We start from the raw sequence: 15,873 nt of genomic DNA on the forward strand, positions 1-15,873 counted from the left end.
GAAAAAAGAAAAAAATTGACTGGGCAAAGCAGTTAATGCATTAATGTTGAAAACCTAACCAATGCTAAGAAGAGGTGTTATTAGCATTCCTCCTTGCAATAAATAACAGGTTATGAAACCATTTTACATATGTTTGAATACAAAATTAAAATATTTTTGAGATTTTTCTCATTAAAGAATTTACATTTTTAATAAAAAATATAAAAACACTTAATTTTTGTCTAAATATACTCTGAGTTATTTGATATATCCAATTAGATTTGTTAAATAAAACTATTTTTAGTAAGAATATATCTAGAAAATACTTTTAATTTTCAATTTAAATTACTTTTGATAAAGTGGGCTGACCTGTCTAACTACTCAATCCACAAAATGTAATCAATTTTTTAATTTTATTATTCTTTTATCAAAAGATGATATTTTTCATTAAAATACTCATTCCAGTTAATAACTTGGACATTTTATCAAAAGGTGATATTTTTCATTAAATTACTCATTCCAGTTAATAACTTGAACATTCGAACGGGTTAATTATTTGTAATTGACAAAATTAAAATTATTATTAATTTTACATTTTAAATTACATAATTACATTTATTAATTAAATTTAATATTATTGTAAGGTGAATTAATTGTTTTGTGATAAAGGTTCAGTAGAGTCAAATTATAATATATAAGTGGATTGTAAATATTATCATACAAGCCGATTTTGTGGGATTGAATTAAATTTAAAATCATTAATTTTAATATGGTACTGGTGTAAATCTCATCATACAGATCGATTTTGTGAAATTAAACAATTGTTGAAGTAAAGATTATTCCAGACTACATTATTTGTCCTATGACGAAGAAAACAAGTTTTTGAAAAATTGAGTGATTCTAATTTTCTTTTATGGAGGCAACCAGTTGAAGGCTTAGTAGAAGAATATAGTCTGGTAATTTTTGTTATTGAAAGCAATTATGATCTTCTTTCCATGAATGAAGTTGAGATATTTATTCTTGCACATGAATTACGTATACACAAGTTTATGATAAAGTTAATCATTAACATTATTGGATCCTGCATGCTCGCAATTTTGATTGTCACAGCAATTATTCCAATTACGTAGAAATTTGTGAATGGTTCAAACTAAGGAAAGATTTAATCTTTCACTCCAAAGTCTGGGATGCAAAGAGTAGGAAAAAAAGAGAAAGAAAAATATGAAGTCTTTGGACCATTTTGTTAGAATTTTTCAAGTCAATAACTGGTGTCAGAAATAAATTATTTGAGAAAGAAAAAAAAATTGACTGGGCAAAGCAGTTAATGCATTAATGTTGAAAACCTACCGATGCTAAGAAGAGGTCTTATTAGCATTCCTCGCAATAAATAACAGGAGATGAAACCATTTTACATATCTTTGGATAAAAATTTAAAATATTTTTGAGAATTTTGTTTATCAATGAATTTACATTTTTAATTAAAAATATCTAAACACTTAATTTGTATCCAAATATGCTCTGAGTTATTTGGTACATCCACCAATTAGTTTTTTATTTAAAACTACTATATCTAAAAACAATTTTTAATTTTGAATTGAAATTACATTTGAGAGACCTATCTAACTAGTTAATTCAAGATATAGAAAATATATTTTAGAAATTGAGGTGAGAATTGATTATTTTAATATTAAAAAAGTTTATATAAATAATAAGTTTTGTAAAGAAGTTTTGTTCTCATTCTTTGTTTGTCTAATTAAAAATTCGAGATAAAAATGAATTTCACATCAATCTCTTCGTTTTGTAATGATCAGTTTCTTTAATCATATAAGTCGAGTTTTCTATCTTTCTCTATAGTCTAATTTGTTTCATCTTGTATATGGACTTTTCATGCTTGTATGTTCTCTTTAAATCATCAATATGAGTCTCTGTTAATTAGTGATTATAACGATATGTCATGATCGTTTTTGTGGTGTTTCAATAGATAGAGCATCATATGAAGCTAGAGGTTTTTTGAGAATCTAGAGCTAATTAAGGTGCTTTCACGGGTTAAGGAAGCTAAATTTGTCGTCTCTATATGTTGTTTTATGTTTTAATTATTATCTGTAATGTAATTTATGTGTGCTTGAAACATGTGTTATGAATTATTGTCGATTGTGATTTGTACTTTCTAATTTGTTGAGTATGTCATTTATTTATGATGTTTGTCTATGATTTATGAGAAACATGTTGTATTTAATATTTGTGTTGGTATGTGATGATAATGAAAGTTGGTTGATTCATATAATTGATGTAGTCTATTTGTGTTTAATTGTGTTGTTTTGGATTTGTTAGTTTATATGAGGTTGATTTGATTGAGAGAGTTTTAGAATGTGCAATGGGATATATTGGTACTAGTTAGAAATTGTTTTTGAAACAACTAAGGCAAGTTAGAGTGAAAAGTATCAGTCTATGCAGTTGAGCAATCTAAAACACTATAATTCATCATTTTTGTTATCATGGCGTTGAACGACATTTTGGAGTGTTGAGCGATAGTGTTAAATTTCAACTCAAAGAGCCAATTTGTGATAGGGTCCAACAATATGTACCATTATTCTAGGAGTTATAGTGGTATTTTGACGTTGGGCATTAGGTTTCATCATCACCAACCCAAGCCGTTGAGTGCTCCATGGGCAATGAGCCCTTGTCACACCAGCTCTAAGCACGCCTTAGGTACCACTAGGCATCAATTTTGTTGTCGATTGTATTTGCAATTTAACTAGTTTTAATAGTTCTAACGGTTGTTATTATTGATGTTCATGTTTTAATGGTGGATATAATTGATGTTGCAAAGTTGTAGTGGATATATGAGTTGATGAAATGTAGGGAATTCCATGGAAAAATCCTATTGTTGTATTTTCTTTAGTATATACATTAATGTATGGATTCAAGCAAGGAGATATCCTGACACAATAATTATTCACACTCATAGTGTGATGAGTTATATGGTGATAATAGCATAAGGTCATAGTTTAAAAGCATAATAATGGCTTAGGATGTGAAGGGGATTAACCTTATGAGTGGTAGGGTGAAACTCATTGGCAATGGCTTCTATAGAACAATAGAGGTCACTATAAGTGCATGTCTCTCGTGATTCTGACATTAAATGCATAAATATAGATAATTGAGTTTAGAAGAGTTTTTAGTTATATCGTTTAGATCTATATGATGGTTTGGAGTGCATTCTATTGTGATACCACATGTTTTATTAATATATGACGTTCCTTTTGCAAATTAGTTTATTCTCATGTATTTGTTTGTCTTATTTATGGCTGTCTCTTTCTTTCACAATAATCAGCTTAGTAATGTAAGCGTATTAAGATGTAGGTAGAGAGACACCTCTAAAGGATATGGAGCCGGTGGTTAGAGTTGTAGGATGCTTTAGGAGCATAGGTGGTTAGTTTTAGTATAATGATTTTGTTATATTCATATGGTTGTATAAATGTCATATTTTTATAGTCATGTCTTTTGTATGATTGTATTAATATACTTTACACCCTAAGTTATCTGTTTTAAATATTATTATGAAATGTCTTATTTCATTTATTTTAAACTATTAAAATGAAATATTATTGTTAATTCACAAAATTTAACATTTTTTTTAATTTATTATTCTTTTATAAAAAAAATGATATTTCCATAAGCATACTTATTCAACTTAATATTTTTATATTCAAACGGGTTAATCATTTGTAATTGACAAAATTGAAATTATTTTTTATATTTTAAAATAATCCATTACACTCATTAATTAAATTTAATATATATTCATGACTCAAATAACGTCTCTGTTACATATATTTTCATTTTAAAACAACCAAACATAAAAACAAAAATTATATAGTCCCTTTCACATTTAAATATGTTTTTAGTCCTTAAACTATTAAGTGAATTATTTTTAGTCTCTCTTTCAAAGTGAGCTACATTTTGATCATTCTCCTTAAGGAAATCATAATTTTTCGTCCTCCAAAACCAACGGCGTTAACAGTGGAGTGCCACGTCAAATTTTTTTTCAGTCACTCCTGCCATGTCAGCATCTCCTTCAACCCTTCTCCACAGAACCCTAATTTCCCTCAACCGCAAGCCGTCGTCAATGCTGCACTGCCAACACAATGCCAACCCAGAGGGACTACATACAGAGGAGCGCTTCGGTGGCATCAGAGAGCATGTGGACGAATCCCGTGACCAGAATCACCCCGGCGGCAAAGGCCTTGGCACCCACAAGGGTTGTTGTCGCAAAGGAGAAACGCGCTGGAATTTCTTCCCTGTAGTAGCATGTTGGAGGTTCTTATTTAGGGTCTGCTTGCAGGTTTGATGGCGTTGCGAATGGAGGTGGTGAGGCGTTGTGGGGGTTGCGCGAGCTCAAGGCATGCGTTAGGATTTATGTTCTGGGTTTGATTTGGGGTTTTTTGGGTTGCTGCGTTTTCTAGGTTTTGTCTTGTAGGTCAGGAGGAGAAAGTCGCGAGGAGCTTCGCCGTTTGAATATTCGCGGCGTTGCTTGCGGCATTGCAATTCTGATGGTTATGGCTGTGGAGGCTCGCGACAACGGCGAATGATTGCTCATGGTGTGGTCCGATGCGAGCTTGGAGGATGACGAGGTTTTGATGGCGGCCTCGCAATGATGAAGGGGGAGTGGTGGCGGAGAGATTGAACTCCTAATGTTACTGCTCGCGTTCGATGGTGGCGCAATGAGGTTGCTTGCGTGGGTGTTGATGGTGGAGGTGCGTGATGAAGGATGGCGACAACTAAGGTTTCTGCGGCGGTGGCTTCATGGCGACATGGTGGCTAGCCGACGCGACATTGTGTTGGCAGTGCGGCATTGACGGCGGCTTGCGGCTGAGGGAAATTAGGGTTCTATGGAGAAGGGTTGAAGGAGATGCTGACATGGCAGGAGTGACAGAAAAAAAAATTGACGTGACACTCCACTGTTAGTCAGCTCAGCTTCTTTTTAAAACCGTTGGTTTTGAAGGACAAAAAAAAGAATGATCAAAATATAGCTTACTTTGAAAAAGAGACTAAAAACAAACTCGCTTGATAGTTTAAGAAGTAAAAACATATTTAACCCTTAAATTAATAAACAATTTTAACATTTCATACATATAGTATAAAATTTAGAAAGAACATAAATAGACTATATATGGAGTCAACCTTCTCACGGTCTTTCTATCATGGATATGATTTAGCTCATCGAAAGTTACTGCCAAGATTTTAGTCCAATTCTTATTTCTTCTTCTTTTATTGAATTTTATAAGATAATTGTGTGATCTCACATGAAGACATGATAGCAAGAGGACAATCTCCTTATATGACTATATAATAAAGTGAGAATGGACCACTAAGAAATATTTATCATCGAAAACCTTATTATAATCATAAATGTATTTGAATCAACATAAGATAATCCTTACACAAGTCATGGATCATTCTCAAGGTGCAGTTAAAGCTGAAGAATAAACAATAAAATATGTTGGTGACATCATTTTTCTTAAATAATATTTTTAATTTGTCAGCTTATAAAATTTTTAATTTGAATAATGACATGCATATCATTGTTAGCCTAATGATACTTAAAGGCACTGATAAATTTCATCTCTTTCTGCATAATTTCACTGTATGTAAGCTTTCTTCATGCTCCAAGCACTGAATCTTGTAATCTTGACATCTGCAGTACCATTATTGAAAGCATATATTTGTGCTCTATCATTTATTGCTAATGTAGGATAAACTCTGGCAGTGATGCACCCTCTTCCTTCTCCTCCAAAACTCTCTACCACTGAATGATCAATCTGTGTAAGAGAGAAACTACTTCGTTAGAAAAATCATAATTATTTAACAAAAAAAGTAACCAAAGATGAAAATCTTTAGAACCATGTTTGATTATTGTACTCCAAATAACGTGAATCATTATGTCTTACTTTGTTTTAGCGGAGAAGAGTCAGATTAGCAGAGGATATTAGAGTCATTTTTGAAAAGAGAGAAAAGCTTTAGATGGGATTTACGGAGGAGGGAGGTTTACAGCGGAGATGAACACAACCACATAAGAAATTGACACGCTTACCTTTGTCAAAAAGACTTTTGATTTGTACTCTTCCGAGTCTAACGTGACTCTAATACCACTTAGATGGGATTTATGGAAAAAGAGGTTCACTGGAGAAGTACAACATCAATGAGACCTGAGTCCAACTACATAAGAAATTGACACCATTTTTTATCCAAAACCTTAAGACAATGGATTAATGGATCTTCAACCTTATACGATGATTTACTTTCTCATCTCTCCTCAATCTAAGACTACTCACACTTGGAATCTCAAGAAATAACTCTTACTGCATACATTGTTTTATATAATCATCCTGTCATTACTATTTAAGTTATGTATTTAAAGTTCATACTTTATAGTTACAACATACCAAGGTTCTCAATGATAGCTTCTCCCGAAGAGGATTCACGTCAACAAAAGTTCCATAAGTGGTCAAATCGTTGTTCTTATTTAAGGAAGACCTGCCATGAATGCATTTGCATGATATTAGAAGAATTTGAAGAGAAGTTGAGTTGATGGAAATAATAAGAGGGTACAAACAAATTAACCTGCTCTGGTCACTGCACAAGAGTACCAAATATTTGTGTTGGTATCTGAATATTCTGAAGAAAACTGATGTGAACTCTTGCAATCCCTCTGAAGCAAAAACCAGCAAACCAAAAGGACCCAATCCACTTCTGAGGGATGAACCCTTTGTGCTACATAGAATTTGGGGCTCAGTCCAATACTTCAATTTTTCAGCCTTTCCCAATTCACTCACTTCAAATGAAATTTCAACATCAGCCTGCAAAGGGATGAATTATTAACTTTTATGTTAAAAGTGTACTACTGTAATATAGTCATGCAGAAGTGATTTATTATTATAGTTATATATGTTTTTGGCTCAAAACTATAGATTAATGATAGGATGATATAGATTTAGATTTGATTTGACACATATTATAAGAATAAAATAGTTATAAAAAAAAGTAAATTTTTGTACTTTTAAATAAAAAAACTTTTAAAACTAAAAAATAAAGAAGGATAATATAAAATAAATATAAAAAATTTAAGTGTATCAAAATATCATTTCGGTTATAATGTGATTTTGGCTTTTATTTTTATATCAAACTTTGACCTAAGTTAGATTTTTATTGTTAGAAGTGAATTTTTAAGCCTAACTCAATCCCACAAAACTGGTTTGTAGGATAAAGTTTATACTCACTTATAAATTATAAATTGGTCTTATCTCATAGACTTTCAACATTTATATTTAAAAAAAATGTATAAATGTAGTTTTTTTATCCAACAATTGACTGTTTTTTTAAGTGACAAATGGCAAATGACACTAAATAGAACCACGAGTTTTTGAAAGGTCAATTTCTTAAAAGATCAACATCATTCGTCATTTGTCACCTTATAAAATAATTGACACTGTTGGATGAGGAGGATTTCATCCCTCCAATAACCTAACAAAATAAAAAAATTGAGATAAAAAGAGAAAATTAAAATCTAAGTTATAATTTTAGGGAAAAAAACATATATAACCTTGTGACATTTGATCCTAGTTTTCATCGATCCTGATTATATACATAATTTAAAACCTTTAATACATTAATACTACTGATACTAAATTCTAACAAGTAAGACTTACCTGTGTTGCAGTGACGCCATTAATTTGAAGCAACTTGCCTCCTTTTAAGGCTTGGGGTGGCAAATTGACAGGTTTTGCTCGTAGCTTTTCAATTTCCTCTACTGGCCACTGTACCAATTGTTTACCAGACTTATGCAGCCAAATAGCCCTTGGAATTGTCTGCAAAACACATGTGCATCATTCACCAAACTATTTGAGGTCAACTTCAATTTCTAAAGGAAAGAGAAAAACAAAAAAGCTGTGGAGCCATGTATGAGTTGGCTCATGTTATTTTAAACAATGTCATTACATCTATACCACAAACCATGCCCAAAAAAACTCTAATTATTTGAGCCTAGAGTCAACAAAACTCATTGATTTGATCAAGTTTTGTCTTCATTTCAGAACACGGTGAGCAAACCAATGATAAAAATTCAAGAAATTGTTGCAATCAACTTACATGGATTCCAGACCATCCTTTCTTGATATCATCAGCAACACTTGATGATTCGTTCACCCACCCAAGCAAAACCCTTCTCTTCTTTCCATCATCAAAGAAAGTCTTTGAGGCATAGTATTTTCCATAATCATATCTTAAAACAAATTCTTCAAACCCTTTATCTGGGATAAACTTATCTTTAGCAGCATTGTAGCTCCCTATCATGTAGTAATCATGTTTTCTGTCATCCAAACTAGCCTTGAGCACATGCCTGACATAATCATCATTCACAGATGTGTCAACACCCAATTGGCCATTCTTCAAAACTGGGAAAAAATCAGGACACTCCCACATTCCACTGCCTAGAATTGAATGCAAAGGGTGTTTGGCTTGAATCCAATCAGAAAAATCTTTGCTCCTATACAAAAGTGCCATTCCCCTAGTTCTTCTTTTGCTTCCAACAAGCACTCTCCAATGGCCATCTTGGCCTAGCCAAGCAGTGGTGGGATCCCTAAATGAACTCGAATTGATCTCATTAGCACTAGTTGGTGCCATTAGAGGGTTTTTTGGAGACTTCTCCCATTCCCTGAGAAAAGGGTCAGACAAATTTTTAGGCTTGGCCAAGTTTTGGACTTGTTGATTCTGTGGGTTAATTCCAGTGTATAAAATGGCTGGTTCATTACCAGGTAGCAGTGTGGCTGATCCTGACCAACAACCATTTATATCAGACGGCTGAGATGGGAAGATTGCAGGATCTAGTGGGGTCCAGTTCACAAGATCCTTTGACACCGAATGTGCCCACACAATATTTCCCCAAACTGCACCTTTAGGATTGTACTGATAGAACAGATGATAAAGTCCTCCATATCTCAATGGTCCTAAAATGCCACCAAGTAAAGACAATAATAAGAGATGGTAAACAAGTACACGTATCAACTTGTTAATTCTTTAAACTATTTTTGTTAGATTCATCATAATGACTCTTTCTTACGCGTCTTGTCTTTATTTTATTCAAAAGAATCACGCCATGACACTTAGTCTCTGTTAACATGATATTTTTAAACTAGACAGAAACATTGAAAAACTTGGTACTTCTGACTTCACTTTTATCTATATGCATGACGTTTATTATATAGAAAAAAGCCGACCAAAATGGAAGAAACTTCTTCATCAATTACATGCTCATTTTTTTCTCTTTTTCTCTGGCCCTACTCTAGAGATTTAGCTCCATATATTTACGTTATATAGTACTTGCTTTGTAAGTCCCGTTCAACACACTTTGGGAAACATCAGTTTTCTTGTATACATTTGAACGTTTCAACCATCATGAATTTCCAGAAACTCTGAAGTAACCAGATGCATACGAGAATAGGATGATGATGATGCTACAATATGGATTGAAGGTAACTATATATACAAGAATATGAAAAACAGGAGCACTGAGGGAGATTCACAAGAGAACTGAAAACTGAACTAACCATTGGGATCTGCAAGTCCAAACACACCCACATGTCCATTTAGCATGTCAAATGACAAAAAACAAGAGAAACTGTATGTTAGAGACATCAAATATTTGAACAACAAAGAAAATGAAAAGAATAGAAAGAAAGGAATAAAGGGTAGAAGAGAAAGTTTGAGAAGAGTTGAAGGAAAGATGCTGTACATACCATTTATCCAATTCTTGGGAGGTTGGAAGTGATAAGCTGTTCTGTAAGGTTGATTATAAGAATCAGAAGACAGAGTGTGAAGATGGGTAGCTGCAGTGCCATAAAAGGAAGAAAAGAGAGTCAACAGATAAATGGCAGAGATGAAGATGGTCATGGTTGTTATGTGATAATGTCTTGCAGGAAGCAGGTGAACTCAAACTATCTATTTATATAGATAATACATGGTACCTGCAAAAATAATTTTCAATAACTGATTATAATCTATCCCATATAATAAATAACGCCATGTACTGTAACACTGAGAAGACTTATCACGGCATAAAAAAAATTAGTGAGATGTCAAACTCATAATAAAGAATGATTATTTGAGACATCTAAAACTTTTACCTTCATTTTGACAGTATTTTTTTTTTCTTTTTATTCTATGTTTGGTACAGAGAAACAGAAATTAGAGTGAAACATAACAGAAGGAAAACTTACAATGTAGTGTCACAATATATTTTTAATAAAATAATATATTAATTAATCTTTAAATAATTGTATTGATTAATAAGTAAATACACAAAGAGTAAAAAGTAAAATTTGTATGTGTTGATGTAATTGTGTAGCATTATGTGATGCATGTTACTTCATCGCAAATGGAGGAGCAGCCCCTTCTTTTGTACTATAAACTTAAAATTTGCTTCTTCGTCCTCCAAATTCATTATTTTCTTTTTATATATTTAGCCAACTGGTCCAATCAGATCATAAAATAATACATCTTACTTATAAAGCCATAAATCATATTATATTCAACTAGATTTACATGGTCTTAGCTTCTCATCGAGATCTACGTCGAAAAAAAAATCAAATAATAATATATAAATAATCTCAAGATACATCTTATTTATCAAGTTATAAATTAAACTTAAAATTCATTTCTTATTTTAAATATTTAAAAACAATAAATCAATAGATTATATCATAATTACTAATTATATATATATATATATATATATATATATATATATATATATATATATTGCAACTTCAACAAGATAATTCTTCAACAATAAAAAAAATCATCTTTTTTTAATGTCGAAGACAAAACTAAACTACGTAACATAATAAAAATATATTAATTTTAATTGAAAAATATTTTATTTTATTTTAAAGTTTGTATGGAAAAGTGTCACCTTAGAAATTGTAAACTTCTATTGTCTTCATTCATATATATTTTCTAACCTATTAAATCATATATAAATTTTTGTACAATAGAGATTAAATATGGTTTTTTAAAAATGTAAAGTGAATTATGTACATTTTTTTTTTTGAAATCATTTTCCACATCATGTAAATTTTGATATATATCTTATTCTTATCCAAACTATGTTATCACTTAATCACATACATATGCATGCACACATGGTCAACACTTTGTATAAAGTTTTTACTATGTTTCTCGTGACTTTGACTTCAAAAAGTTCTAAAAATTTTCTTCACTTTATTACTCCTACTTTATTCATTGTTTCTACAATTTTATTTGGTTAATTTATTTAAAAGTTTTCATATATGATGTTTTTATTGTCAAAAAATTAATAATGATACAAAAGTTATACGCGCTACTTTTCAGGAGAGTGTTGATTTAGAAATAAAAATACTTTTCAAGTTCTTTATTTACCTTTTAATTCATTTTTTTCATTAATTATCAAATCACATTAATTTGCAGATTATTTTATCAAATTCAAGTGGTAGCCCAACCCATTCACTAATTTAAAATGGCAGTTGTTATCTCCACCACCACCGAATGCTCCCTGCACCACCGAATGCTCCCTGCACCATCTCATGCCAATTTTGTCCTACTCTAAAACGGATGTCAACATCCGTTTCACCTTCAACGGATATTGACATCCGTCCATTCACATATTTTATATTTTAATTTATTGTTTTTATTTAAAAAATAAAAAAATCTTCAACGGATGTGGCGACATCCGTTTTAATCAAATTTTTAAAACTATTTTAATTATTATTTAAATAATAATATATAAATTAAATTAATAATAATTATTTTATTAAATAAAATAAAATTAATTCATAAATAATTAAGTAATAATTTTAAATTAATTAAATAATATTTATATATTAATTTAAAATATAATAAATTAAAAACTAAAAATTTAAAAAGAAAAAACTTCATGGATGTTGCCCACATCAATTTTAATAAATTTTTAAAAACTATTTTATTATTTAAATAATAATACATAAATTAAATTAATAATAATTATTTTATTAAATAAAATAAAATTAATTTATAATTAATTAAATAATAATTTTAAAAAAATTAAATAATATTTATATATTAATTTAAAATATAATAAAATAAAAAACTAAAAACTTTAAAAAGAAACAACTTCACGGATGTGAACATCCGTATCCATTTTAATAAATAATTAAAATATATTTTAATTATTATTTAAAATAATAATACATAATTTAAATTATAATAATTATTTTATTAAATAAAATAAAATTAATTTATAAATAATTAAGTAATAATTTAAAAAAAATTAAATAATATTTATATATTAATTTAAAAACATAAAAAAACTAAAAACTTAGAAAAAAAAAAAACTAAACGGACGTGGGACATCCGTCGAAGAATTTTTTCTTCAACGGATGTCGACATCCGTTCAAGAGAAAAGGAAAAGGTGCAGAATATTTTAAAATATAAAGGATAGTTTTGGAATTTAAAAAAAATGTGATGGTACAAGAAACAATGTGTGGTGGTGTAGGGAGTAACCCTCGTTTAAAATCTCTAATCAGGCTTCACTTAACTTTCAAGGTTCAAACTATACGTAATAAGCTAAAGTTTTTCTTTCTCCACCCTCATAATTTCTAGTTGCACCCCAATAACTTTTAAACGAACTATCTATAAAAAGAAATCACAATAAGTCAATTGAAAAATATAAAACTTTAGTACTCAATAACCTACCAAAAAAACTCAATTAAAAATCCTTAAATTTATTACAGGCTTAAAACTTAATTGAGCATTTATGAATAAGATTTTTGAATGGAGATTTCCATAATAAATTTTCTTGAACTCGTGAAATGCATTTTGAAGTTAGTTTTCTAGAACAAAATTTTCAAAATTTGTGATATCTTTGTTTTTTAAAAATAAATGTGGTGAATTTTGGATTTGTCGAACAAGATTTTTTCTAGAACACATTCTCTTTTTCTTCTTCCTCTGGCAAAGATAACAAAAATGGTGTGGTGCAAAGAAAAATTATATTTTGTCTTTTTTGGTAGAATTGGATGCAGTCAGTAATAAAAGGGGTGCAAAAAGAAACAGTGTAACCCAATATAGATATATTGAAGAGGTTTGGTGATAGTGAAATGTAGGAGGCTATAGATATTGATGTATGGAATGGGTTTTCACATTATATAACTCTTAATTCAGTCACTCTTACATTAAATGCAACATATATCACTCATAAACATGTAAAGCCATTTGTTATTACCAGTTATTTTCTCTTTTCAACTACACTATAACAACTTTACAAATTTTAATTATTATTATTATTATAGTATATACTTTTTAATTATTATCATTATTAGCATTAATATATATATATATATATATATATATATATATATATATATATATATATATATATATATATATATATTAGTAGTAGCAGTATTATAAATAATTTTATTATTAATAATATTTTTATTTTCATTATTATTATTATCGGTATTATTATTAATAGTATTTGTACTATTAGTATTTTTATTATTATTACTATTGTTATTAATATTGTTAACGTTATTATTGTTATTAATATTAGTAGTAGTATTAGTATTATTAGTATGATTGTCAATACTATTAGTAATATTAGTGTTAGTATTATTGTTAGTGTTAAGTATTAGCATTAGCATCATGGTTAGTGATATAGTATTACTATTAGTTTTAATATTATTATTTGAATTAATATTAGTATTAGCAGTAGTTGTGTGAATATATAGTAATATGAGTTTTGGTATTAGTATTAGTATTATTATTTTTAATATTATTATTATTATTTTATAATTATAGACGTAAATTAATAATAATATTTGCATATATTATTGTTTAAAAAATTTAATTTCAATTTTATGTTAAATTAATATAGAAAAAACTTGTTATACTGGTTAAAAAAGGTTTTTTATACCTGTATAGATACCAATGTAAAAAAATGTTACTTTTTATACCAATTAAACGTATAATCAATATAAAAAATATTTCAAACAACGAAGCTTTCTTTCTAATCTTTTAAACAACTTTCACGCATTTGACATTTTGGATGGATTACTTGGTTCATCTTGTATTTATAATAGTCTAGCATTTGCATATTTGAAGAATATATTTTCGTTGCATGTTTCACCAAAGCACAGATCAATTAAATCAAGTAGTTTGTTCTCTGACTATAATTTTCATGTCTGATACATACCATGTCAATAAAGATGATCGAGTAGTCAATATAAGTCACAAAAACAACAGAAGATTGAAAAAATCACCTTATAAATCGATTCATAATCTTCTCTTCCAAGCTTGTCAAAATATGAGAAATTATTTGTAGTTGTAAGAATGCTTGCAAAGTGTAAAAAGGACACTTCAATTAATGTCTTTTGGAGAAACCTTTTCATGCATGTAATCTACAACTTCCTCATTCCCAGGGAGGTTGGTGTGGCATGAAGCTTCAATTTTTCCACTACATTACTTTGGATTGTAATGACCATGGTGTTGAACATTCTTTACTTTTACTTTGATGGCTACATTGATTACATCAAAGAAAAAATCATGACTGAAGCGAGATGATGAAGGAGAAGAAGACGAGAAGGAAAATGGAGAAATATGAGAATGGAGAGATTAGAGATTTGGGAACCCTCTCTTTACAAATAAAAAAATAACACATCATTTTCTATAATAATTATAACTAAAATCAATATAGAAAGTTTCTTATCCATTACAAAAATGTTACTGCTTAACTTTTGGTTATAATTAAAATTGACATAGAAAGTTTTCTTATTCGTTACAAAATGTAATCACATTCACTTTTTAACTAGTGTAGAAAAATTTTCTTATTTATTACAAAATCTCATTATATCCACTTTCTACACCAGCTATAATTAAAACTAGTATAAAAATTTTATTCTTTATTTTTTAAGTTGTCTATGTATACACGTGCTTATATATAAAAACTTTAATATCAACTTCGTGTTGTATTTATTTTGTATGAATTATATTACATACACCTACATTTTACTTTAACAATCATCATACATACCTATTTCGTTTTAATATAATATATAACTCAAAACTCAAAGAGAAAATTTTAATCTCATAACAATATTATTTTAGTAGATATCATTAATAAATTATTGTATCAATTTTATAATTTAAAACAACCAAATTAATATCTAAATATTATTATTAGTAGTAGTAGTGTTATTAGTGTTTGTAAGAACCTATAAAATGGAGTATTAAAGTAGATAGGTGTATTAAAATAATGAGACCGAGTATTTTATTATAAAATAATATTATAATATAAATAGAACTTTCTAAAGCTTGGTTCATTATCTAAAATACTTCTATCTCTCTAAAACATTGTTCCCTTCTCTTTCTCTCACTTCTCTCAACTTTTTCTCACTCTCGGGGTATCTGTTCGACGATCAGGGAGTACCTAGACGATCCTGGCGTCGAGGGCTACCATCTCTACCGATCAGTTTCCTGTTTTGAGCCGTAAGTTGTTTCCCCTCTTTTTTCGTACGTTCTTGGACTGTGATCATGCAACGATTCCTGTTTGCATCTATCTGGTTGTTTTCTCTTCAATTTCTAGCTCGATTTAGGTCCTAAAGTTGATTTCTTATCATCAATCGGTGAGTTGTAAATTTCTGTAGAGTTTCCTTGAGACACAAGTTTCAAGTTGGGGTTTTCTAGAGTTGGGGTAGTATTTCTCTGAGGTAAGGGAAGCTGGATTTTATCTCTGTTTATTTAACTATATTGTGCATGTGTGAAGAGTATGTTAGTTATATATAATGAGCTGAATTGTTGACTTTGATTTTAGAATGAATGTGCTTA

General features: G+C 29.4%; 1 protein-coding gene across 1 annotated transcript; it reads right to left on the reverse strand.

Moving 5' to 3' along the window:
* Nucleotides 1-5,358: 5,358 nt before the first annotated feature.
* On the reverse strand, nucleotides 5,359-9,970 carry LOC148191530 (beta-fructofuranosidase, cell wall isozyme-like). Its single transcript, XM_088102198.1, has 7 exons — nucleotides 9,774-9,970; nucleotides 9,585-9,593; nucleotides 8,128-8,984; nucleotides 7,689-7,847; nucleotides 6,604-6,839; nucleotides 6,426-6,516; nucleotides 5,359-5,801 (listed from the first exon to the last, which is right to left on the reverse strand). Exons 1-7 carry the CDS (start codon nucleotides 9,925-9,927, stop codon nucleotides 5,622-5,624), a joined length of 1,686 nt encoding a protein of 561 aa, XP_087958324.1. The 5' UTR covers nucleotides 9,928-9,970; the 3' UTR covers nucleotides 5,359-5,621.
* Between the last annotated feature and the right edge of the window lie 5,903 nt (nucleotides 9,971-15,873).

This window comes from Vigna umbellata, chromosome 11 (genome assembly GCF_029865625.1).
Source record: "Vigna umbellata cultivar VRB3 chromosome 11, Vumbellata_1.0, whole genome shotgun sequence".
In the NCBI taxonomy this organism is placed as follows: domain Eukaryota; kingdom Viridiplantae; phylum Streptophyta; class Magnoliopsida; order Fabales; family Fabaceae; genus Vigna; species Vigna umbellata.